The sequence below is a fragment of the Ailuropoda melanoleuca genome, chromosome 2 (genome assembly GCF_002007445.2).
Source record: "Ailuropoda melanoleuca isolate Jingjing chromosome 2, ASM200744v2, whole genome shotgun sequence".
NCBI lineage: Eukaryota > Metazoa > Chordata > Mammalia > Carnivora > Ursidae > Ailuropoda > Ailuropoda melanoleuca.
In genome coordinates, this window is record NC_048219.1 from 122,942,220 (window position 1) to 122,967,880 (window position 25,661).

General features: G+C 35.8%; 1 protein-coding gene across 1 annotated transcript in view; it reads right to left on the reverse strand.

The window, feature by feature from the left end:
* Positions 1–421: 421 nt before the first annotated feature.
* ARL5A (ADP ribosylation factor like GTPase 5A) overlaps positions 422–25,661 on the reverse strand; it is a 30,041-nt gene continuing 4,801 nt past the window's right edge. Inside the window, exons 2-6 of the mRNA XM_011233556.3 lie at positions 17,725–17,785; positions 17,125–17,272; positions 15,292–15,375; positions 9,848–9,999; positions 422–6,737 (exon numbers count right to left, since the gene is read on the reverse strand). Coding sequence (XP_011231858.1) covers positions 6,689–6,737; positions 9,848–9,999; positions 15,292–15,375; positions 17,125–17,272; positions 17,725–17,785 — 494 coding nt within the window. The 3' untranslated portion in view covers positions 422–6,688. The remainder of the gene's footprint in view (positions 6,738–9,847; positions 10,000–15,291; positions 15,376–17,124; positions 17,273–17,724; positions 17,786–25,661) is intronic.

A 25,661-nucleotide genomic window follows, 5' to 3' on the forward strand; every position in this document is an offset into this window, starting at 1 on the left:
TATTCAAATAAGCATACACATGGGGGTGATTCCTCTTCCCCAACTTTTTTTCATTTTTTTTGTTTACTATCAACCATTCTCATGAATGTTCACTTTAATAATACTCATTTTAAATGACCAGACTTTTCTCACAGTTTAAGACAAATTACTTACATAAAGCGGTCACTATTTATCTGGTTCGTGTCCAATTCAAATACCCAGAAGAAAAAGACAGAAAGCTCTCTATGTATTATCTAAGTCCATAAAAAGGTTCCCAGAGAAGATCAGGACTATCCTTTTGTCATTTGCATAATGCAGCTATCATATCTTTTCAACTGCCCTGGCAGATCCCAGCCCTGGCCAGTAAATAAAGCTACCATCACTAAGTCTAATAAACACATTCAGAGACTAAATCAGAATAAAAACACTGACAACACAGACGTGTGAATAATAATTATAATTAACCCCTTCTAAAAGAAAAGGTATATGTAATAGTACATAATAGTAACAATTTAACCCATCTTTTTTTTTTTTTCCTTTTTACTCCAAGCATAAAGCAGAGACAACACTTTATCCCAGGTTAACATGCAACTTTAAAAAAAAAAGTTAATATACATATTAAACATGGAAACTCACCAGTAAAACCTTATTTTTCATTTCCCCCCAAACATATCTTGACATGACTCCTTTATTTCATAATAAACAAGGCCCTACCACTGGTCATCTGACCAATGCCTTAACATTTCTGGAGCTTGACAGTTGAGTGAGTTATGGACATAAGAACACTGTTATAAGTATAATGAAGTAACACATCTGCAAAGCAGCTGATAAGACTGCTTTACCAACGAAGAGGTCCCTATTCCAATCTGCCATTCCCTCCCAACCCCTACAAAAACAAATATCCTCCAGCCATAAGTGAAGTTGTCTTGTCAAGAAAGGCCTGAAACATTATTTCCCTAGGTATCTAACACATCAGCAGCGATGAACTATAAACCACCTAAGTGCTCTAAGATCCTTACGTTTTGGAATATTCCTTGAGTGTAAAATTTTCTTAGGATACAGAGAAGCACAAGTTCAAAAAAAGATAAAGACGACAGATTTTTCTGCCTCTTCATGCATCCAAAGCTTGACTCAAAACTTTTTATCATATTAGAAATTCCAATACAGCAAACCTAAAAACTTTCAAAAGTTTTTCTAATTCCTTTTTGTATTAAAGTGGCTTCAACTATGGCAATATACATAGAGCTCAATTTGGGAGGGGTAGTTATACAAATAGACTACTTGGAACGCATTTTCATGTAGGCTTGTCTAGGAAAATACAATAAAGAAGGAAGACTATCTACAAGCCTTTGTCATATTTAAAATCAATACTGTTAGTATGATGTATTTTAAGCACAAATTAAAATTAGTATGCATTTTTCTCATCTCTAGCAACCAAAAGAGCGATGCTTAGACATAATTACAGCTTCCTCCTCGATGTGTTATCTTGAACATGAACCCAGAGATTTTTAAAAGTGCTCTGCAGGTATCACCTCCTCTCAAAAAAACCACAGAGGGACATAATATAAGAAAAGGCTACTCCAATCTAAATGACTAGTTCAAGCAAAAATAATTAGAGGAATTCTGTATATCACCAATGTAAGAAGTTTTGGAGAAGAGAAGAGTATACAATTATTTAAACTCATGTACACATTTCACTTTCCATGCAAGATGATTTAAAATATAAACACACTGTAATTGTAAATCACTGAAAATACAGTGAAGTTTCTGCCCCCAGAATTTATAGTCACACTCTATGGTCAGAAAAAAAGGGAGGGAGGGAGGGAAGAAGGAAAATATGAGAAACATAATAGGAGTCTATCGAATATTTTAGTTTGTAAGTAGAATCTAAACAAAAAGGAAGGATTTGGGCATGCATACACACAAAATGGATCAAGATCTCAACAGTGTGATCAAAATTACTACCCACTAAGTACCAGGAGTGTTAAGAGGCTATTATTAAATAAGCAATAAACTTTTACCAAGGTTTTAAAACACACAATATAATTTTCTGTGAGTGAAAACTATTGTTAAAAAAAACAGAAATAGGGTTCAATTTTCTAGCATCCGGACAACAGAATTCTGCTCATATTTGCTAAACTATGGTTTGTTTTCTAGGTTTTTGTTTGTTTGGTTTTTACTCAAATAAAGCACAAACTGTGACTCAGAAATCCTTAGGGCTTTGTCATCAGTACACCAAGCACATATAATACCATAGAAAACACATATAATTTATTAGATGGACTTAAAATCCCACACAAATCAATTTTAGGCACTTCTTGGGTATGGGCTATGGGAATCTTCTTTCAAAGAACAGCATATCTAGCAGGCAAGACCATAAACTTCAGTTTTTAGAACAATACATAACAACTAGACAATTGATTTTAAAAAATTGCATGTAATTAACCCGACTATATCCTGTTACAATTTCTTCACAATTCCACACACCACTTTAGGGTTTAATAGAAACAGTCATTTTTTTTTTAGCATCCAAAGTTTAAAATTTTTTTTTCCTTTATTTCACCAATATGGTCTTAAAACTATCATACATTCTTCAAGGAAGCATGAGACAGAAGTTCTATTTTTGTATAGGGGGAGCTTTAAGTCAGTACTGTCTACACTGTGTCTACATCTATACAGAATCAACACATGACAGCTGATGATTCTGATGTCTTTTAAATCCTATTTCAACAGGTTTCTTTTGTAAAGATAGGCTTCTCATTACTAATTCCTTTAGACATCTAATGTATGTTTGTGTTCTTTAAGTAAACATGAGGAAAAAAATAGAATGTGGGCTATGGTTTTAAGGATGTCTTTGGGGTAAACACTACGTATAAATCTGGTTTGGCATATTTTTCTAACTCAAGTTGTTTGTACAGATATCCTTCAAAACGTAATCCATTGTTGGTAATGGTAAGATAACATACACATAACTTCATCCCTTCTATGCTTAACCAGCAGCTTAAGGAGCTGGTAAAGTCTAGGTAGTTCTGTTATCCTTCTGAATCTACTTTTCAGTGTATGAAGCTAAAATCAAGAAGTATTAAAATGTTAAATATAGTATAAAGGATTTTACCACTGCATTCATATGCTGTATATACAGCAAGCCAGTCTTCTGATGTACTCAACAACCCTGACAATACTCTCTAATGAGCGAAGTACAAATTGATAAATCAAGCCAGTGGTGGGGAGATACCAAAGAACTAGAGAACCTACTTAGAAACTGGTCTGGGGAATGACGGCTATAAGGCAAAGTTTAGAATACCTCCAGGACTGAGTAACATACCTTCACTGATGGTGAATGAAGATACAGGGGAGCGAGGGATGTCTAAGCTATGGGAAAGTGGATCTGCAGCAAGAAGTTCTAGATATTTGGACAGTTGGGAGGGGTCAAAGATAAGTCATGCAAAGAAACCATGTCTCTACCCAGCTTTGAAAGAGGGATTGGTGTCAGGATACAACTGGGTAATTGAGAAAAGACCCCAAAGTCCAAGAAAAATCTGGGATGTGCTGCTATCCTCTAGATACAAAGTAAAACACACTACAGATACATTCCCAAAAATGCCTGCAGAGAAAACTAGAAAGTTGTTTACAGTTTTTCTATTTACACTAATCTAAACAGATGTTGAGGTTGTCTGTACTGTATGTGGTTGCTGTGACAGCAAGACATGTAAAGTGCTACAAGAGAGAGGACAACAGAACCCCATTTCTAGGCATCTTAATTCTACACACTCAGACAAAAAAGAAAAGAGTATCTCAGGGACTTCCTGCCTTTCCTCAAGCTCCCTGTACTTTTCAGTAACTACCTACTAGGCACTTCTTAAAGGCCAGAAAGCAGAAACTCTTCTATTTCATGCCACATTTCTAAAATCCCCTTAACTATCTGCATTAAAAATGCCAGCCAGCAGTGCTAAAACACTTTTTTTATTCTTAAGGCAAAACGTCATATCCCATACCCACTTCCCCCTGCCCCCCAAACCACCTGCCTTCACTGTATTCTTTGCCTATCATAAGAGCCAAAGAAGATAGAGAGAACTGAACAATTTCAAACTAGACTCCTCAATATAATGTGTAAGATATACTTTATAAATGCTATTATCACAAAATCAAACATATTTAAATGCTTATAGCATATGGTTATGTTTACCAAGATATCAAGAATAATTATATGACTTCTAAAATTAATATCAAACAGGATATTCAAATCCAGCCACATGTACAGAGGTATGAAGCTTTGTTCTTTTCAGAGGTGAGTACAATGACTCTAAATAAGATGACTGTTTACACCCAAAAGTAGCACATTAAAAACCAAAAGCACTGCCCTTTGCTTATTTCTACTAAACTACATATAAATCGCCAATATGACTACTCATGAGGCTCTCCATCATATTTGGAAATAATACTGTTAAAATTACCTTGATGTATATTCATACATGAAATTAAATTTTTTTCTCATTGTAATTTGGTTTTATATACAAGTATATAAGTACAACCTTATTTCTAATGTTTAGCCTAGAAAGGTAGAATGTAACAAAAAATCATGTTTTGTAAATGTGGTACAAGATTTCATGCATTCTCATGATGCCATGTCAGTCACCTACCACACTAAACCAACTGTAACAATGTATGTAGTGCATGCTTTAAACATCCAGCTAAGAATAAATTTTAGCCAACACCTTGACGAGAAGGGAATGTGCTGGTATAGGGCTGAGGTCACGTGACGCGGCAGCAACCCACAGGACTAAGCCATGACTATTCAAATGAAAAGAAAAAAAGGGTAAAAAACGTGAATTTGCTGGACTACTTTACAGAATATTTATCTCTGATGAAAATGCAACATCTGCAAAATGGATTTGGGTTTTTAAGGGAATTTTTAATATAAAATAAGTAACTCCTAATAATGATTTGAAAAAGTATGAGAACATATGAAGAAATAAAGCTTAGTAATTTAGAATTTACTTTTGTAAAAGCAAGTTGACAAACACTAAAATGTTATACTTGCATTATGAACATTGTAATATAAATATAAAACACAAAACATCTGCTGTTAAACACTGATCTCCCATGCCTGACTTGGATTTAGATATTGAGTATATTATATTTTACAGAAAGAAACTTTCCAAGTTTTGTCAATGTTTGTGGTATATACTATTATCCCTCAACAAAATCTGCATGAAATCTAAAAAGCTGGTATTAAAAGTAGTTATTTCTTTTCTTCATGAAACATATACAAAGAGAGTACCCAAAAATATGTTTGAACACATTTAGGATAACTTTGTTTACAATTACAACAGAAATACTTTCAACCCTCATAGCTTTCCATTTTCAGTGAAAAGAATAATATCCTAAGCAAACATAAGATATTTGGGGCCAAGTTACTTCTTTGGAAAAATGATATATCATGTTGATCAACTTTTAAACCAAATTATTAAAAGCACTTAAAAAAGTTTATATTTTATAATCGTCAATGCATTTATGTGGTGTTAAGATTAAAAAAAAGTACAGAAACAAAAATCTCAAATTATCCCAATTTCTAAAATGAGAAAATTTCAAATTAAGAAATAACCTTTGTTGCTTAGAAAATAAGCTTTACTTTTCATCTCAAACTCACTTTAAATGCTTGACATGTAATTCGATTCCTAAGAAGATGCTAGGTAAATTATTTGATTAATATTTATAGGGTGATACTTCTCTGGGTAGACTATTTTCCACAACAGCTTCCCATTAATGTTGGGAAAAAAATCACTTGATAATTTTAATCACAATTAATGATTGACTGATTAATGGATTAACAATTTTCTCAGTAACTGAGATGGCACAGATCCAATAAAGGAACCAATGTGATAACTGCTCAATGTGAAATTCTGTCCATTCATAATACTAAGCCAAAAATCTGCAGATACTCTACTCGGTTGGATTATATGTTTTCATGTATGTAATTTGATCAACAAAAAAATAGGTACACACTGTTGAGCTTTCTCCTTTTTTCTTTCTTTCTTTTTTTTTTTTAAGAGCAGCTCAAAGATTTTGCGAGTTGGTTAGTACAATACAGAGAACATAGGGGGAAAGCACAAAATGGCATTTAACACCAATGCCAGTACTCATCTCGTTATGGTCATTAACTAAGGATATTATTACTTTTTTGTGTTATTTGCTTTTCTTTAGAACATAATCAAAGCCATAAACTGGAATTTGAGGTATATACACAATACATACACAACCTTATGCAAAATACTTCTCATAATTAACATTACATTTTAAAATATTGGAAACTGAGTATCTGTGCTGATTTGTATTTTGACTTAATGGAACACGAAGAGAATAACATTCAACTAGGGAGGGTTATACTGACAATAAAGCTCTTAAAGTGAAAAATGTCTTCCTCTCCCTTTGTACTTACCACAGGCTACACAATGTCCTGAGAGGATTCATTATGAGAAAAATGGCAATCACAGCTTTAAAGACCTTGCTTTGGAAGGAACTAATGAGAAAGCAGATTGGAAAGTGAGACTTCATCTTTGTTTTCAAATAAGTGGTCTTAATTTTTCTTCTTATAGAAAAAGTTTAAGTCAGTTTATTATAAATATATCTAAACCATTAATTTTTGCAGCTTTCAGGTAAAGTCCAGCACTTCGTTTATACAAAGTCTATGAGAAGAGGTCAGTAGAGATCATCTAATCTTAAGTCGTGACATCATCCATTCAAGTCCTTGGCATAATCTATAAAGAATATAAAATCATTTGATTAAATTCTCAACTAAAAAGCTATGAACAACAAACTAAAAGATAACATTTTTCATTTTTCTAAACAACAAAGATTAAAAAATCAATAATATTCAATGCTGGTGTTATTGTGGTGAACCCATACTCCCATACACAGTAGTATAACCATGCTTTTTTGGTTTTGTTACATCTCTAGTGCCTAGACCACTGCCTGACACATAAAAGGAGCTCAATAATTATGTAATGAATATCCACAAAAAGTAATTCGGCAATATGTATCAGAAATATTTAAAATATCAATACCTTTTTTCTACTTCTAGAAATATATTCTAAAAAAACAGTAAGAGACAAGGACAGGTTGATGTATAAGACTGTTCATCAAAGCATTTTTAATAGGTAAAAGTAAAATTTAAATACTTGGAAATACAGAAAAAATTTAAATTAGAGAACACTGATAACATGAAATATTAAAAATTTCCTTTCAAGGATAATTTTACAGTATGATAAAATGCTCATGATATAAATGAAATAAAAGTGGCGGATATTAAACTAATTATACAGTTGAGCTGGTAAAGTATACACATAATATGTGTGTTACATCTATATATTTTAAAAATTTGAAGGAATAAAATCTCTCAATCACTAATACCAGTTACTAGTGAACAATGCATAATTGAGAACAGCACAAAACATAGAAAAGAGATGTTCACTATAATAAAACTAATTGTTTAGCGAGAGGAAAATGGCTGTGCATATTATAACAAAATGAAAGACTGCTATAAAATATTAACTATTATCAATGAGAAGCTTTTACAGATAATAAACTATGCTACTATATTTAATTAAAAAACACCAGAACTCAGATTTTTGTGTAAGTATGAATCTAATAATGTAAAAGAAGAAAAAGAAGACAATGAGATAAGTAAATGGTTATTTTGGTGTTGAATCATACTCTCCCTATTGTTAACTAGATTCCTTACTTTTAAACTACTGATAGGAAATGATGCAAAATAATAAAAATAATAGGCGAATAAATTAAGTCCTAACTGTTAAATGAACTGTCGTTAACTAACAGCAAACTAGAAACTGTGCTAAGTATTTAATATCCATTATCTTAATCTTTACAATGCTGGGACCAGAACCCTTCCCATACTACAAGAGGGAACCCAGGCTTAAAAGACGCTATCAAATGGCAGAGGTGGGAGTCAAAATACCAACTAAATACTAAAACCTAGAGCTTAGATCAAGGTGGCCAGACTGAAGAAGGGAAACATTTTCTCCAAAACCTAACATTTCCACTTGATAATTACTGCAGAGGGAAGCCCACATAAACCAAAAATTAAAAAGATATAACATCATCCATTGATATCCTCTTTTAAAAATGAAACTGCCAGGGCTTGTATCTATCCTAACTAATGATATATTTCCAAACAATTACTCCAAGTAGTTAAGTCAAATCTTCTGCCAATCCTACATGACCTTCTTTGTTGTCAAATTTAGTATTAAAATCAGTGCTTTTGCTTAAAGACCTTTGGCAGACAAATATAAAGTATAAAGATATACCTATATCAAAATGTATTCAACTATTTGACAAAGAAATATGTAATGGATAAGGTATTTTTACCTAAATGAGTATGTGGACAATGGGTATTGTCTGTGACTTTTTTTTTTAAACAAACATATTTGCTTTTTTGAGGTTCTAATTATGCTCTATCAAATGTAATCAGATAATAGGGCCTTCTATTTCACTAAGATTCAGCTTCATCTCCAATTTAATTCTTTTTTCTCTGCTTTTAAATACATACATGAGGGATTCTAAACAGAGGTCTTAAATTTGGGGTTGAGGTTCTTCTGATGTTAGGCAAGACCAGAAGCTTGGGGCAGAGACAGATGAGGTAGCTGAAGTGGGAGAAATTCTCCTCCACAAGACCATGGTGGAGGTGAACTGATATGATGCGTTACTAAAGCTATCTATCTCTGTCCCAAGCTTCTGCCCTTTCCTATACCTCAAATTTAAGACCTCTAATTAGAATCCTCATCTCCAATTTCATTGCTTTTAAATACACAGATCCACCATATTTTGGAAAAACAACTACCACGAAAACCTTAACTTGCTCATCTCTTTTAGCTTTTTATCCTATTTCTAACCTCCTTTATTCCATCTCTTCTAATAGCGCTCTCTCCCTCCTCCTGATCCTTGACCTTATATTTGACAATGCTGACAACCACTTCTTTCTTGAAAGCCTTTCATCTCTGGGCATTAGACTAGGGCAAAAATTCTACTGTAGGCATCTTTCTTTCCCAAACCAGGAACTTTCATGCCAAACTCTCTCCAACTCCAAACCCCCGCCCCCTTTTAAAGTGCACAACCCCCTCTTGACAATACTGGTGGCAAAATGAGTATCCCAAATTAGTCTCACACTTGAATCCTTTTCTAGTTCAGCTTCCTTACGGATAAAATGTAAATTAAAACCAACTGGTCCACAAGATTGTTACCACAACTAAATGATACACTGTATGGAAGGCACTCAAGGCACAGGACATTACAGTATTAAGACTGGGTGGTCTTAATACTGACCACCACCAGGGGCGCCTGGGTAGCACAGCGGTTAAGCGTCTGCCTTCGGCTCAGGGCGTGATCCTGGCGTTATGGGATCGAGCCCCACATCAGGCTCCTCTGCTATGAGCCTGCTTCTTCCTCTCCTACTCCCCCTGCTTGTGTTCCCTCTCTCGCTGGCTGTCTCTATCTCTGTCGAATAAATAAATAAAATCTTTAAGAAAAAAAAAAAAAGACCCACCACCAGCACAAGAACTGTTTCCTGACTTGTCCAGCTCCCCACAACACTCCCATTTCTCTGAATTCCTACAGCAACTCTATCATCTATTTCTTCACATGGATTAGTTCAGTATGTTTAGATGTATTATGCATATGTTTTATGTTTTATTCCTTACAGGACCAAGCTAAAAAATCTAATTACAGATAAGGAGTATGTCTCAGATCTCTCCCTTACATTGTTTTATACATGGCAGCCTTAAATATTTATTGATTTTAAGAAGAAATACATGTTTCTAAACTAAACACGTTTTCCAAAAGGAAGACTTCTTACCCCTCGCCAGTAAGAGCACAGCATGCCTGGATATGCCATTGGTGATCTTTAATAGAAGTTAGTTTCAAAAACTGGGAAATTTCTGCTACAGTCATGCATTCTTTAACATCTTGTTTATTAGCAAAAATCAGCAACCCAGCTTTCCGTAGGTCCTACAGAAGCAAACAAAATTGTAAAGGCCAGTGCATTTTATTCATAGATTTTCCAACTTAATTAACTGAATACTTTTGATCTTTAAACCTGGAATTCTTCAACTACTTGACATAGAGTTTAATTCTCAGTTGGAAGGTGCTATCCTAAACCAATCCTATTCTTCTGAGACCTAGGTCCTCTATCTTTGTTAATGAAGATTTTTCAGATTTGAATATTCAATAGGGCCACTTTGCATTGGCATTAAGTTGATCAAATGTCCCAATTAGATAGTAAGGTCTACCACTTCTAGGCTTTACCTCTGAGGCAAATTCTTCACTTTTTCCAAATTTGTTCCTCATAACTAACATTTATTATCTAACCTGAACAAAACACCCATTATGTTAACCATTTTCCAAACAAAACCTCTTTAATCCTCACAAAAGATTCCTATAAGATTCCCATTTTACAGATGAGGAAACTAAGACTCAGCAGTGAGTAACTCATACAAGGTCATATAGCTACTCAATAACGGAACCAGGTTTGAAAGGAGATATTCCCCACTATAGCTGCCGCCCCTCTTTTAGAAAATGCTGAGATTACTACCTGCCTCCTGGGGATGAGGTTTGGATGAATGAACTACTACATGAAAAACACTCCAGTTCAGTACCTGGCTTTGGGTAACAAACAGTCCAGTAAATGTTAGTTCACTTATTGCCCTGAAAATGAGGGTCATCTTTACCTTTCTGCATACCCCAAAGTGACTGGTTTAATGTTTTACTCACAAAGCAGGCCAATGGTTATTCATCTCCTTTTGCTCTATCCTACCCTTTCGTTTCCCGTTTTTAAAGCCAGGGACTTCCTTGATAATCTATTGAAAGTTATGAACCTTTTCCTCATAAAAATGTACATTTGTATATATGCAAAAAAAAATTTATATACGATGTTAGGGTGTTAAGAGATACCCTAAAGTCCATTCATGGATCCTAAATTAAGAACCCATGATGGGTAGATTAAACTTTCATAAAATTATATATATATATAAAGAAATACTGAGAAAACTAAGGTTTCAGTGCTGTGCTTGCAAGTTTTCCCAAATGTGTTGAATGACATCATTCTTCTTAGGGATTTTTATAGGCTATTTTGATTTCAATCATGTGTATATGTGTTTGAAACAAGAAAGTCCTTAGTATATACAAACTATAGAAATGATCTCTGAAAGTATAGTCTTAAGAAGTCTTTAGTATATACAAATTGACATTGCTCCACATTATTTTACTCTGTGAGAACAGGGTTTCAACAATTTCTTTGATCTTTTTCTGATGTCAATAAAAAATATAAGTAATAAATTTCTTATTTGGTTAAAAGGAGTTACGCAAAATGTTTTATAGAACCACCAAGATAGACTTTTAGTTACAGCGCCCTCTGCAGGATAGCAGCTATGCTACCACGGTTAATGACAGTTACCTGAAAAGCTTGGTCAGAAAGGGATACTCTAGAATGTTAAGTTTTAAGATTTTACATTCAATTTATCTATGTTCAATTCATCTGTCTATATAAAAGGCAAAAAGTTGAAGAGATGGACGATAACCAGTACATCTACTCTATTCATTATCAAGGATCAAATATTTTTTCTCCTACCCTAAATGGAAAACAGAACACTTATCAATAGTTGATATGTGGCTGAATCATTGAGTAGGTGGACTTTCCATGGAATGGAATTCCTATCTTCCTATCTTCCAGGTTTCAATATCTCTTGCTAGAGTATACTGAAATCTTATATAGGTCAGGACTGCTAATGCTGGCATGTTTAAAGAGCACATTTCTGACATTAGAAATACCTGGCACAAGTTAGAACACATCATTTATGCTATTTTATATGCACGTAATCTATATTCATCACTCCCGGTGAAGAAATTTGGAGAAAGCCCTAGACTGAAAATTGGAAAACATAACAAATAAAGCTATTTATTGAAAAGTCTCAAAATAAAACCCACATTGAATCTAATTTTCCTAGATTTCACTGGCTCAAATTTTTAAAATTGGGGTTCTTGTTTTAAAAAAACAAAGATATAGCTATTTTCCCTATTTTTGAGTACCTAGGAGGAGAAGAAAATCTTCATTTACTTTTTATTAAATAACCTCAGGACCAATTATGCATTATGTTAACAACAGAAAAGAGATATATTGGATTAAGGCTGCTCATCGACTTGATTTAATAAGAGGTCAAAGTACAAGGTGAACAGTGGTGATTTTTATACATCAGCCATTTTAAACTTTGAAAAACTTTCTGCTACCTATTACAGATTGTTGTTAAGAGTCTAAAAATATTTTTTCATTCAGTCAAGAAGATGAACAGCAGCACGTGCAAGACATATTTACTTAGCATCTTCCATATGCCATATGCAGTTGTCAATTTGTTTCTCAAAGCTCCATTTGTGAAGGTAATTCCTAGAAGTTGAGTCACTATGAATAAAACTTCATCTATACTTTTATGTTTGGAACTATTTTAAAATTCATGAGCTTCAAAGTTTTGCACTTCATTTAAGATGAGGCTTTCATGGGGCGCCTAGGTGGTTCAGTGGGTTAAGCGTCTGCGGTCAGCTCAGGACATGATCTCAGGGTCCGGGGATGGAGCCCCGCATTGGGCTCCCTGCTCAGTGGGGAGTCTGCTTCTCCTCTGCCCCTCTACACCCCACACTTCTGCTTGTATGCTCTCCCTCAAATAAATAAATAAAATCTTTAAAAAAAAAAAAAGATGAAGCTTTCAGAAATATTTAAAATCGTTTCATAGTTTCGTATCTAGTAATACATGTAAAGCATCATTATTAATGATGACAATAAGATTTTATTGGTTACTGTGGTATATATGAAACACCTGACTAAATCCATGTCAAATTTGTTTTTCACTCACATTCTCATTCTTTGATCCATCTGCCCCTTCCAAAACTGCCTATTTGGCTCTTCCTGACCCTATTAAATGGCTTATCTAGCTCCCAACTTCGTCCATAATTCCCTTCTTTTCTGGCAATCTCCCCAGTCTGTCACTTTCCAACGAGGCCTTATTTCTTAACAAAGGGCCTGAATGATGAGAATGCCTAAATTCAAATCCCGGTTCTTAAAAATCTGGTCAAGTCACTAATTTTCTGGGCCTCAGTGTACTTACCCATAAAAGATGGGTAACACCCATAACAGATGAAGTTAAGTGACCAGCTTAAGTTAATACCCCTAGCTAGTAAAATTCAATGACTTTGAGTCCTACCACTGGGCTCTTTGATCCTGCTACATATTGGCAAATTAGAATAAGAATCAAAGAAAGAGGCTACCTGTTAAGATAGTAAAAAACAGCCAAAAGACAAATACATTTGTGTCTTATTTTTCTTCTTCCTAAGTCTTCATAAAACAACAACAACCCTTTGGTGTAAACAATAACCCCTTGGTGTAAAATACAAAGGGAAAATTAAAAAAAAAAAAAACCCTCAGTTTTCTACCTATTTTATAGCTTATTATTTCCCAAACTAGAATCGAAACTTTTAAATGCATGATTAGCAAGATGTATTTAAAAAATAAAAATCCGAGGAGTTTAATACAGTTGCCAGAATCAGTCCAAAATGGGACACTGCATCACGGTGGGCATGATCACCACACAGAAAACAGGAACTTCCGGGGCACCTGAGTGGTTCAGCTGGTTGTGGGACTGACTCTTGATTTTGGTTCAGGTCATGATCTCAGAGTCATAAGATCAAGCCCCACATAGGGCTCCATGCTGACAGCTGGAGCCTGCTTGGGATTCTCTCTCTACCTCTCCCTCTGCCCCTCCCCCCTACTCACAACACTTGTTCTTCCCCTCTATTAAAAAAATTAATATGAAACGTCATTACAAAGATATCCAGGTTTTTTTAGATTTATTTATTTATTTGAGGGGAGGAGGGGCAGTGGGATAGAGAATCCCAAGCAGACTCCGCACCAAGTGCGGAGCCCAACTCGGGGCTTGATCTCACAACCCAGAGATCATAACCTGAGCAGAAACCAAGAGTCAGATGCTTAACCAAATGTGCCATCGAGGCACCCCAAAAAGATATCCCAATTTTCTTAAGCTTTGTTGAAATTCCATTAAAATTAAAATTACATATATATACTAAATACTAATTTTTCTATTTCCACCTATGAGTTGCGAAAGTAACATCTGCAATGAAAGGCATACAAAAAAAATCAATTGCTACTACAGTATTATATGATTTTATAGTTACTATTACCAGTACTACCTATATTTTTTAGTTTATTTAATTTTTAAATTATGCTACCAGTAATATTTCTCAAAGACTAAGAAAATGTGGTTAGTCATATAGTTTTGTTTAGTCAAAGGGACAATATCAGAGAAACCTAAGAGCAACAACATTTAAGTATTAGTCTGATAGCTAAGTTACAATCAAGACTTGCTAAGTGCCCATGAGACTTTTAAAATCTCATTTTCTGGGATGCCTGGGTGGCTCAGTCGGTTAAGCGTCTGCCTTTGGCTCAGGTCATGATCCCGGGATCCTGGGATCTAGTCCAGCATCGGGCTACCTGCTCAGCAGGGAATCTGCTTCTCCCTCTGCCTGCTACTCCCCCTGCTTGTGCCAGCTCTCTCTGGCAAATAAATAAATAAATAAATAAATAAAATCTTTTTTTAAAAAAATTCATTTCCAATGATAACCTTCTGTATAATTAATTTATACAAAATGCAAAATGCAATCCAATTTAGGTCTTTTCACCCAGGAAAACTTCTAGACCAAATTAATCTAGGATAAAAGAACTAAAATTCTACAACAGATTCCACAATCTTTCTGCTGTTTCCAGATACACTCCCAATTTGGCAAGCGTCAAAATTATAAAGCAGGAATGGCTGACAGATAAATAACTTCTTAAACAATCTGAAGTAGGGGTGCCTGGCTGGCTCAGTTGGTAGAACATGTGACTGTTAACTTGGGGTCATGAATTTAAGCCCCATGTTGGGTGTAGAGCTTACTTTAAAAAAATTGTTTCAAAATTAAGTTTATTTAAAAAATAAAGAAATAAAAACTGGAGTAGTACTGTCATGAGAAAGTAGGAAGAACAAATGTGATAGAAATACCTCACACAGGGGCACCTGGCTGGCTCAGTTGGAAGAGCATGCAACTTTTGATCTTGGGGTTGTGAGTTCAAGCTCCACACTGGGTGTAGAGGTTACTTCAGTAAGTATTAAAAAAAAAAAAAAAAAAAAAAGAAAAGGAAAAAAAAAAGAAACACACACACACACACACCCGCGCGCGCGCGCAAGCCAGAATCCTACTTACCTCGTGGGCTAACATTTTATAGAGTTCTTCTCTAGTTACAGAAATCCTTTCTCTGTCTGTACTGTCCACAACAACTATTACAAACTAAAATAATTACAAAGAAAATTAGTGATTACATAATTTGATATTTACAAAATTTATAAAGTACTTCTTTGATTTATAGACCACAAATATCAAGAAATTAGAACCTTATGGTATGGTATTACTGGAAAATGAGAGATACCTACTACACATTGTGAAACCTAAAGGTTTGATCCACTTCTAATTCAAATATTATTTGCTAATTTTTAAGAGAAAATAAGAGAAAAGAGAATACGATGGTAACACTTTATTAGGATATTGTTAATATTCTAACCAATGTATAACATGTTTGTTTTCTAAATTAGTATCTTGAACGGTAATGAGCCTATACCCATCTATATGCATCCAAGTTAATACGAAAAAAATACATTATGATCCTAAATTTTAGATATTTCTACAGATATTACTTATTAATATCAACTTCATACTCTAAAAGGGCATGATATGGGAGTAATGTGACAGTTAAATCAATTTTTAAAAGTCAACAAATTGAAAGAATAAATCTGTATCTAAAACAATGCTCTCTTCTTTATGTAAATGGTACCTGCTGCCTGCAAGCACAACTATTTCCTGAACTGATGAGACCAGCGTCAGAAGATGCAATAAGACTCGTAAAGGAGCCCTGCAGGAATGAGCTATGCTGCACCTCTTCCTCACCTCTATGAGCACCAAGCACCACAAGGGACACAGGAGCAGAAATAGTCACTTTATGATGACCCTGGTGATGCCATCAAGTTAACTCTAACTGCTTATAATTAACATGCACTATTTATTTTTTAGAACTAGATTTTCATTTCCAGATAAACCGCTGTTAATTTTCAGGGTCTTTTCTATTTTTCAGATTTCATTAACCATACGGCAGATGGCTGAGAACCGCTACTTTACCTCTACTCTCACTTGATACTTACTGATACGTGGCTTTATTACTATAAAACCGGTTCTATTCCAAGGCATTTTAATAAAACTATTAATTTTAAGATGTTTCATAACTTTGATACCTGCAGCATCATACACAGAAGTACTAACCATACACACCTTTCCTTTTCCAAAAAACATGATCAAATGCTTAGTGAAGTTTTAGGGGATCAACTCCTTAGAGACACTTAATAGTGTCTTAATGACATAATATTCACCTTTATGTACATTTAGAGTTTTATTACCTTATAATCAGCACTACAAAAACGACTGTCACAGCCTTTCAATGTATAAGATCAATACAATGAAACTCTCAAATGTCATAGGTCTGAAATTTCGTCTTGGGAAATAACATGTAAATAAAAACATACAATTATGTCTAAACTGCTTTATAACCAAATAGAAAAAGAATTCTTTCATGTGCAATTGTGCTACATTAAAGAACATAGTAAAAGTTTGGCCAGTATTCAATCCTCCAGTACCCTCTCATTTAACTCGGATTTTCTCTAAGTCTACAAAAATAAACAGTAAGAGAGAAATGAAATGACAAACTATGAGTTGGAACTCATTGTAAAAACTACTTAACACAAGTTGTGGAATTAATACAGAATCAGACTAATCAATCACCCCCTCATTCCAATTCTCCCTACAGAGGTTCAATGACAGTAGATATACAATGACCCCAAAACAAGGGAATCAAAGATCTCACTATGTTTAAACCCTACTTTTATTAACATACTGGGATATTTCATAAAGATTAACTATAATAGTTCACATCTAGAAGATGTTTCCCAAGCATTCTGTTCATAGAAGTTTTAGTATTTTAAAAAACATTACCTCTGTGTTAGTATAGTAAGTGTTCCAAGAAGATCGAAGAGATTCTTGGCCACCAATATCCCACATTAGAAAACGTGTATTATTAATCACTATTTCTTCTACATTACTTCCTATTGTAGGTGATGTATGTACAACTTCATTCATAGAACTGGGGGGAAAAAGTTCAAATATATTACAATTAGCAAGGAAGCAAGATAGAGCATTTTTCAATCAAGGGATAAATCAGCACGAGTTTTTATATTTTATACCCAAATGGTCCTTTTCTACTAGCTCCTAAGAGTGAATTACGGGTTTGAAGAGAGATGGGGCTAGGTAGTGAATTATCTTAAATACTCCGGATTCATTCCCAGAAACTATATAAACAGTATTTCTCTACTTTCTACAAGTGAAAAAAGTGAACAACATGCTCTATGTCATATAAATTCCTAGTTCTCTTGAAATAGTTGCTGAAATCTGGCTCCAGGTTTACAGTCCACTTGCTTCTTCCTACAGAATAATTTAGGTTGAATATTTTTTATTGCTTTTGTTAATCAAGTATCACCCAGGCAGAAAAAATAACTTGAACAATAAAATAAAAATTTTGAAGTAGTTAATACTTACAATTGGTAGAGGATGGTAGTTTTCCCTGCATTATCCAGCCCAACAATGATAACTTTGTGCTCTGAAATAAAGAAAACACCAGCCATTTATTAATTAAAAACAAAAAAATTTTTAAAAATTTAAATTTCCCATTTTATCCATTCTTTCCAGCTATGTTATAGTTCAGTGCATGGCACTTTTTACCTTTTTGGAACTCAAAAGAATATCCCAGCGAGACCAGCAGAAGCGTGCCATTAATTTCACTGTCCCACCCTCTCATTCTACATAGAGAACTCTCACCTCTCTAGGAAGCCAAAACACTATATTCTTTCTAGTCTACGGAAGTCTACTCTGACTAAAGTATCCCAAATGTAATCACAATTTACAAATGACTTAAAGTATAAATCTTTCACACTAGACTAGGCCATGTAAGTTCTAACTGTGAAACTTAGGCATCAACTGAGTATATATATATACAGTAGGATAAACGAGAAAGAAAAAAAGGTTAGCCTTTAAATCTGGTAGCAGAAGGCCAGGTCCCATCATAGGTGATCGATAACCATCTGAGTACATTTAATACAGCTGTTCCAATATAACAACCAAATCTAAGAATGTATGGTTATGGTGGCAGTGACTACCCCCCCCCGGCATCTAACACTACTTTCTCTAGGTTCTCTTCCTCCATCTCTTGATATTTTTTTTCCCCAGACTCCTCTTCCTTGGGTTTTCCTTAAAAAACATTCATGTTTCCCAGAGCTGTCTTCTTGCATTCTCTTCACATTTTAGCAAGGCATTCTTAGGACCCATCTATTTCTATGCTTTCTAAAAACTATTCCAAAAACAGCAGGGTGTGGAAGAAGCTCGTTTCCAAAGATGGCCTCTGGATTTCATGCCCCCGTATAGTCTGCCCTCGCTCCTGACCCCCTGTGAATCTGAGGGGTCCCATGACTCACTTTTAACCAAGGAATGTAACAGAAGTGATGCTGCGTGACTCCCAAGCCTAGATCATTACAAATGTTGTGGCTGCTGCCTGGCTCTCTTGGACAACTCCTGCTGGAGTAAACCAGACACCATGTAACAAGTCCTACTATCCCAAAACCACTATATAAATGAGAAAGCCTAGGCTAATTGTGCGGCCTGACTTTGTGGGGAGAAATCACCACATGGCTGCCCCTTGCTGTTCCAGCCATTCCAGCTGGGACACAAGAAGCCATCTTGGATATGCAGCCAGGTCAAGCAATAGATGACTCTAGTTCTGGCTGCCAACTGCAGCCAAATGAGAATACCAAGCTAGAACTTCCTAGCTGAGCTCAGTTAAATCACAGAACCATGAGAGATAATTAGAAATTACTGCTTTAAGTCACATTTAGAAATGGTTTGTTACACAGCAGTAAATAATACAAGCACTATGGAAAAATATCTGTAATTATGTGACCTTGGGCAAATGACTTATTTCTCTAACCCTAAGTTTCCTCACTATAATACAGGGACAACAATACCTATCTTTCAGGGTTGTATAATGATTAAGATAACACATGAGCAGTGCCAACTACCAAGAAAGACAGTTCCTAATCCAAGTTCCCAATTCTCTCCTAAACTCCAAAGTTATCTAGTGGACAGACACAGTGCCACTCAACATATCCAAAACTCAACATTCAAATCTTTTTCTAATTGTATCATACCTAATTTGCTTAATGGCATCGCCACGAATTTAGATGCCCCTGGAGTTCATTCAGTCTTTCCCTCAACCCCAACATCTAATTTGTCACCAAGTTCTATGTATTTCCCCTCAAAAATATATCCTGAACCTGCCTCCTCCTGTCTTAGTTGTAGTCCTCTTCACTTCTTACTGTAAAACCCTCCCTAGGTGGACTATCTCCAATCCACCTTTCTACTGTTTCTACAGTAATTGTTCTACATTACAAAGCTGGTTAACAGCACTCTTAGTTAAATGATGGCTCTGCAGGGGCGGCTGGGTGGTTCAGTGGGTTAAAGTGTCCGACTCTGGATCTCAAGTCAGGTCATGATCTCAGGATAGTGAGATTGAGCCCCATGTGTAGCCTGTTTCATGCTTAAGATTCTCTCTCTCCCTCTGCCACCCCCCCCAATTGAGCACGCCCTCTCTCCTTCTCGCTAAAAAATAAATAAAAAATAAATGACAGCTCCCCATTTTGACAGGAAGACAAGGCACAGGTTCTCAGCCTAGTAAATAAAGACAGTCATAACTGACTAGGCGTTAGCTTTATCTCTCACCACTACAGCAGGTATCTAAGCTGAAATTCAAGCCATTCTCCCCACATAAGCCGCTTATCTTCACAGCAAACATTTTTCTAACTCTGCTCAGTTTTTCCCTGAACTGGAATTACCTTCTCCAATTCTTCATTTAGGGAATTCCTACTAATCTTTTAAATTTAGTTTTCCTCCAAAAATCACCTTCTCAAGCTTTTCCACAATACCTCTAACATAGCACTTATCATAATTATTCACACCTACACTAATCCTCAAAGCTTAATGAGGCACCCTTCAAGCATATAGATCCCATGCTAATCATCTTTATAATCCCAGTAACTACAACTTTTCCTGGCACAAGGTACTCAATAAATGTTGAATTAATTCATATTCATCCTATAAATAATAAATGAGGATTATAAATATAAATAATAAATTGAGAGTTATAACACGTCACAGTAAGGATACCTTTAAGAAAAACCTTTTCAACCAGATAGTAGAGGTTTTCCAAATAGTTGCCATTTACCATGGAGGGGAATTCCTCCTATTATACAAAAATAGGAAGATCTAAATAGAAAATTTTAATACAATCTATTTTATCCAATCACTCATCTCTTTGAAGAAAGGGCAGGCAGCTTAGAATCACTAGGGTTCTAAAGGAACATGACCATATTTTCCCCATATAGGTTCTTAAAAATAATTTTAAAGATGCAGGGCCCACTCTATTTAATCTTTAGAGATGACTAGGGTAAAGGAACTGAGAAAATGATCAAATACAAAGACGATACTTATTTTAAATAAAGGGTTAATAACATATAGAGGGCATGGTAAGGTAAGTTCAGTTGAATGACCACCAAAAGGCCTCATCGTTTCTCTGGTGAATTTGCCTAGTGTATGGCCCTTCATCACCCAGGGCCACAAACTCAATCCTGCTACTCAGAATAGACAGGACTCAGAGAAGGCAATCCACAGAAGTGACTAATATGTAAACAAGAATGCCAAAATGAGTAACATACAATGAGACCAAATGTTCACAACTACCTGACAAGTGCGGTCTCTCCCTAAGGAAAAGTAACAGAGTGGCTGAATTAAAATCAGATTACTTGGGGAACACAAAATCATATCAAAGGCAGTATTTTATAGGCTGCAATGAATGCAAGATGGATAAATCTATCTTCACATTAGGGCCATACCTGCATCAGGGCCAGACTATTGAATTCTTTAAGCAAGGCACCTTTTCACCTGTAAAGGTTTGTTTGTTTTAAGATTTCTTTATTTAGGGCACCTGGGTGGCTCAGTCAGTTAAGTGTCTGTCTTTGGCTCAGGTCATGATCCCAGGCTCCTGGGATCGAGTCACCCATCAGGATCCTTGCTCGGGGGGAATCTGCTTCTCCCTCTGCCTACCATTCCCCCTGCTTGTACTCTGACAAATAAATAAATACAATCTTAAAAAAGAAAAGAGATTTATTTATTCATTTTAGAGAGAGAGAGCAAGTGAGCAAGCACAAAGGGGGGTGGGGGCAGAAGGAGAAAGAATCCTCAAGCAGAGTCCATGCTAAGCGCAGAGCCCCATGCAGAGCTCGATCTCACAATCTCACAACCCTGAAATCCTGACCTGTGCCAAAATCAAGAGGTGAATGCTTAACAGACTGAGCCACTCAGGCGCCCCTCACCTGAAAAGTTTTCAATTGGCATGGTAGTTTTGCCTCTTTAACTGTGTATTATTCTATGTCCACAAGTCAAGCATTCTTCTTTTGATAGCATATCTCTTCTGCAGTTCTATTAATACAAGCACCTATAAACATCTTAGTTAAGCAGAATTTACATCATGCTATACCATGATCTCTGACTTGGATAAAAGTTTTTAGCTTCCTACTTGAGTACTAATTTTTAATATCATTCTCTCAAGAGCACTCAGTGGGGAGTCTGGGATTCTTTCCCTCTGCCCTTTCCTCATGCTCGCTCTCTCCCTCAAATAAATAAATCTTTAAAAAATGTATCATTCTCAAAATGTCAGCTATTTTTAGTCTGGGAATACCATTTTGTAACCCCCTTTGTATTAGCTACAGGACTAAATTTACACAGACATACCAATACTCAGGAAAAAAATACAATTACTCTGACCAATGTGAGAAATACCATTCTAGGGACACCTGGGTGGCTCAGTCAGTTAAGCGCCTGCCTTCTTTCGGCTCAGGTCATGATCCCGGTGTCCTAGGATCGACTCCCACTTCTCCCTCTGCCTGCCACTCCCACTGCTTGTGCTCACTCCCTCTGACAAATAAATAAATACATAAATTTCTTTTCTTTCTTTTTTTTTTTTTTTTTTTTTTAAAGATTTTTAAAGAGCCAGCAAGAGAGGGAACACAAGCAGGGGGAGTGGGAGAGGAATGAAGCAGGCTCATAGCGGAGGAGCCTGATGTGGGGCTCGATCCCATAATGCAGGGATCACGCCCTGAGCCGAAGGCATACGCTTAACCACTGTGCCACCCAGGCGCCCCAAATACATAAATTTCTTAAAAAAGAAAAAAAAAAGAAATACTATTCTAAAAACAGTACCAAATTAATAGGAGCAAAAACAAACAATACAAATATAGGCAACAATCTATGATAAAGAACTATAGAGAATGACTAAAGAAACGTGTGTCTATACAAATAACAAATACAGATACAAAAAAATACAGATACAAAAAAAGCACTGTCTCTTACAAAGTCCTTAATCACTTAAAGAGGTTAAACTTTTATTCTAACCATGCTACCATTTTTCAAAGTATTTTGCTACTCTTCTTTTGTAACTGCTTTCAGAACCTGAGGTACACTGTTTTGGAGCATTCCCAATGGTGGCAGAACCCTTCAACCGCTGAAGATGATTTTGATTTTAAAGGGGGATGGGAGCCACCTGATATTATCTCAGCCATAATAAAGTAAAAGATAGCTAAAATGGGTGCTATCTTTTTGCTGTTAAATGAGGTATGATCCCTAAATGGTAAGAATGATTTAAAGATTTGTCTCTAAGGAAATTCTAAAAGGACTTTCAATATGTATTTTGAGTAATAACAGACATATCAGTAGAATAACTCTCTGGCCTTCTAAAGTGATAGCTTATTTTTTTTTTTAATAAAGATTTTATTTATTTATCTGACAGAGAGAGAGAGACAGCCAGTGAGAGAGGGAACACAAGCAGGAGGAGTGGGAGAGGGAGAAGTAGACTCCCAGCGGAGCAGGGAGCCCAATGTGGGGCTCGATCCCAGGACCCTGGGATCATGCCCTGAGCTGAAGGCAGACACTTGACGACTGAACCACTCAGGTGCCCCAAAAATGATAGCTTTTAAGGTGAAAACTCACCTGGTTTTGTTTTTTAAAGTAGTCTCTTATTTTAGCCATATCCCATAGGACTTATTTCCTGATTCCAAATACAGTACTTTTCTACCATTTGTATAAGGAAGAACTAGACAAAAAATATTACAGATTCTTTTTTTAAATTTTATTTATTTGAGAGAGAGAGTGCGCACACACGTGTGTGCAAACGGGGGGGAGGGGCAGAGGGAGAGGGAGAAGCAGACTCCCCAGAGCAGGGAGCCTGATGTGGGGCTCCATCCCAGGACCCTAAGATCATGACCTGAGCAGAAGGCAGACGCTTAACCGACTGAGCCACCCAGGTGCCCCGGAAAGATTCGTTATCATACCTGCCCATAAGATGAACATGATAAGCAAGATAAAACTGCTGTGAACACAACCACTATGCAGTAACACACAGACACAGACTGAGAAAAAAGCACTGGCAGAAGAGCATCATACCAGAGGATTCCATCTTCTCATTACATAAGTTAGTTGCCTGGGGAGGACAGGATGGGGTTTTACAGCCACTGTATAGAATGAACTACAGAATCAATAAGCTGCAATCAGATAACATAACCTGTGATGGATAAAGATTTAAACTGTTACTAAGTCTTTCTTAAGTAGTGCCTAGAAATAAAGTACATTGGGGAGAGAAGGTATGGTGGATGGTACAAGATGAGAATTGCCTGGCATGTTGGAAAACAGGAGAAAAGAGCATCAAAGATGGTGATAGGGGATGTAATAAAGCAAGTCATAACATTCTCCAAACTGGAAACCTCTCTCTTCTATTTCATTTTACAAACTCAATAAATTCTTTTGTCACCAAAAATGCATAAATATGCAAACATTTCACCAAACTCTTAAGACATAAATAGGCTTTTAAAGTCCATCAAAGGAATGCAAACTAATATAATTGAACATATGAGGTTTTTAAAAATGGTTAAAATATTTTTAACAGAAAAGAAAGGGGAGCCTGGGTGGCTCAGTCAGTTAAGATGTGTAAGAGGCCCAAACCCAGTTTACTACCAACAACAGGGTTAGATTTTTCAGACTTTCTAATACTGTATCAGCTTCCTTTGGAAATCCTTAGGCTCCTGCACCACCCCAGTCTATTCCTCCCATTACCAAGATGGAACAGAATTCTATACAAAACCTACATTTGTAGCCAAAAAGTGTTATAAGGCACTCCAAAACAAATACTCCACAAAACCTAAAATATAACATGCATATTAAAAGATAATGTTATTAAGGGCAAATGTATAAAAACTTTTCGCTATTCCAATTCTTTGATACATGTGATTCATGACAGGTTTAGTGTTTAGCATGATTTTTCTTTTAGAATATCTATGCCACAGCATTCTTTTTTTTTTTTTTTTTAAAGATTTTATTTATTTGACAGAGATAGAGACAGCCAGCGAGAGAGGGAACACAAGCAGGGGGAGTGGGAGAGGAAGAAGCAGGCTCATAGCGGAGGAGCCTGATGTGGGGCTCGATCCCGTAACGCTGGGATCACGCCCTGAGCCGAAGGCAGACGCTTAACCGCTGTGCCACCCAGGCGCCCCAATGCCACAGCATTCTTACAGTTATATTCAGATAAGCCCAAACAACTACCCACTGTTACAATGCCTGGAAAGAATTCTGAATTATCATTTAGGCTTCAGTTTCCCAATCAATACTTAACTGTTTTGTCATGAAAATGTTCCTTGTTTCCCTGCTTAATTTCTTTTCGACTCACCCAGGCAGCCTACCAGTTCCATTCACTGCCAGTTTCTAAAAGTCAATATATGTAATTCCTCCAACTACCAGTCAGTAAATTAAACGAAAAGATGTTACTGTCATTCTGGAGGACTTCTATCTCTATGAATCACACCAAAGTCACAACCCACAAATACTAAGGCAGATTAACTGAGAGTCATCCTGACTCTTCATTCTCACCTCATATCCAAACTATATGAAAACCTAATTTTATCTTACATAGGAGCAAAAAATCCATTTGTCATGTTCTCTATCATTCTCCCGGTCCCTAGCACAGAGTCTGGAATAAAACATGTGCTTAATAGAGTATGAAGAAATCAATTAGATCTGGAAGATATAAAGATTGAAAAGGTAATATCTGATCAAGTCACTTTGTATTAAAAATTCAATTTTCAAAACCTAAAAGTATCATCAAAAATTATGAAAACTAACTTGCTATTTATAACAATGGCAGTGAAGTATAGGAGAAAAACAACTTCTCTTTCGCCCTAAGAGGTTGCTGAATGAAAAGCAATGACATGACAAAATTATAGATGCAATCAGGAAAGAGAAACCACACAATAACCTGAACTTGCAAAGTTTAATATAAAGAAAATAACTATTATAAAGAGGATCAAAGTAATGACGAATTGGCT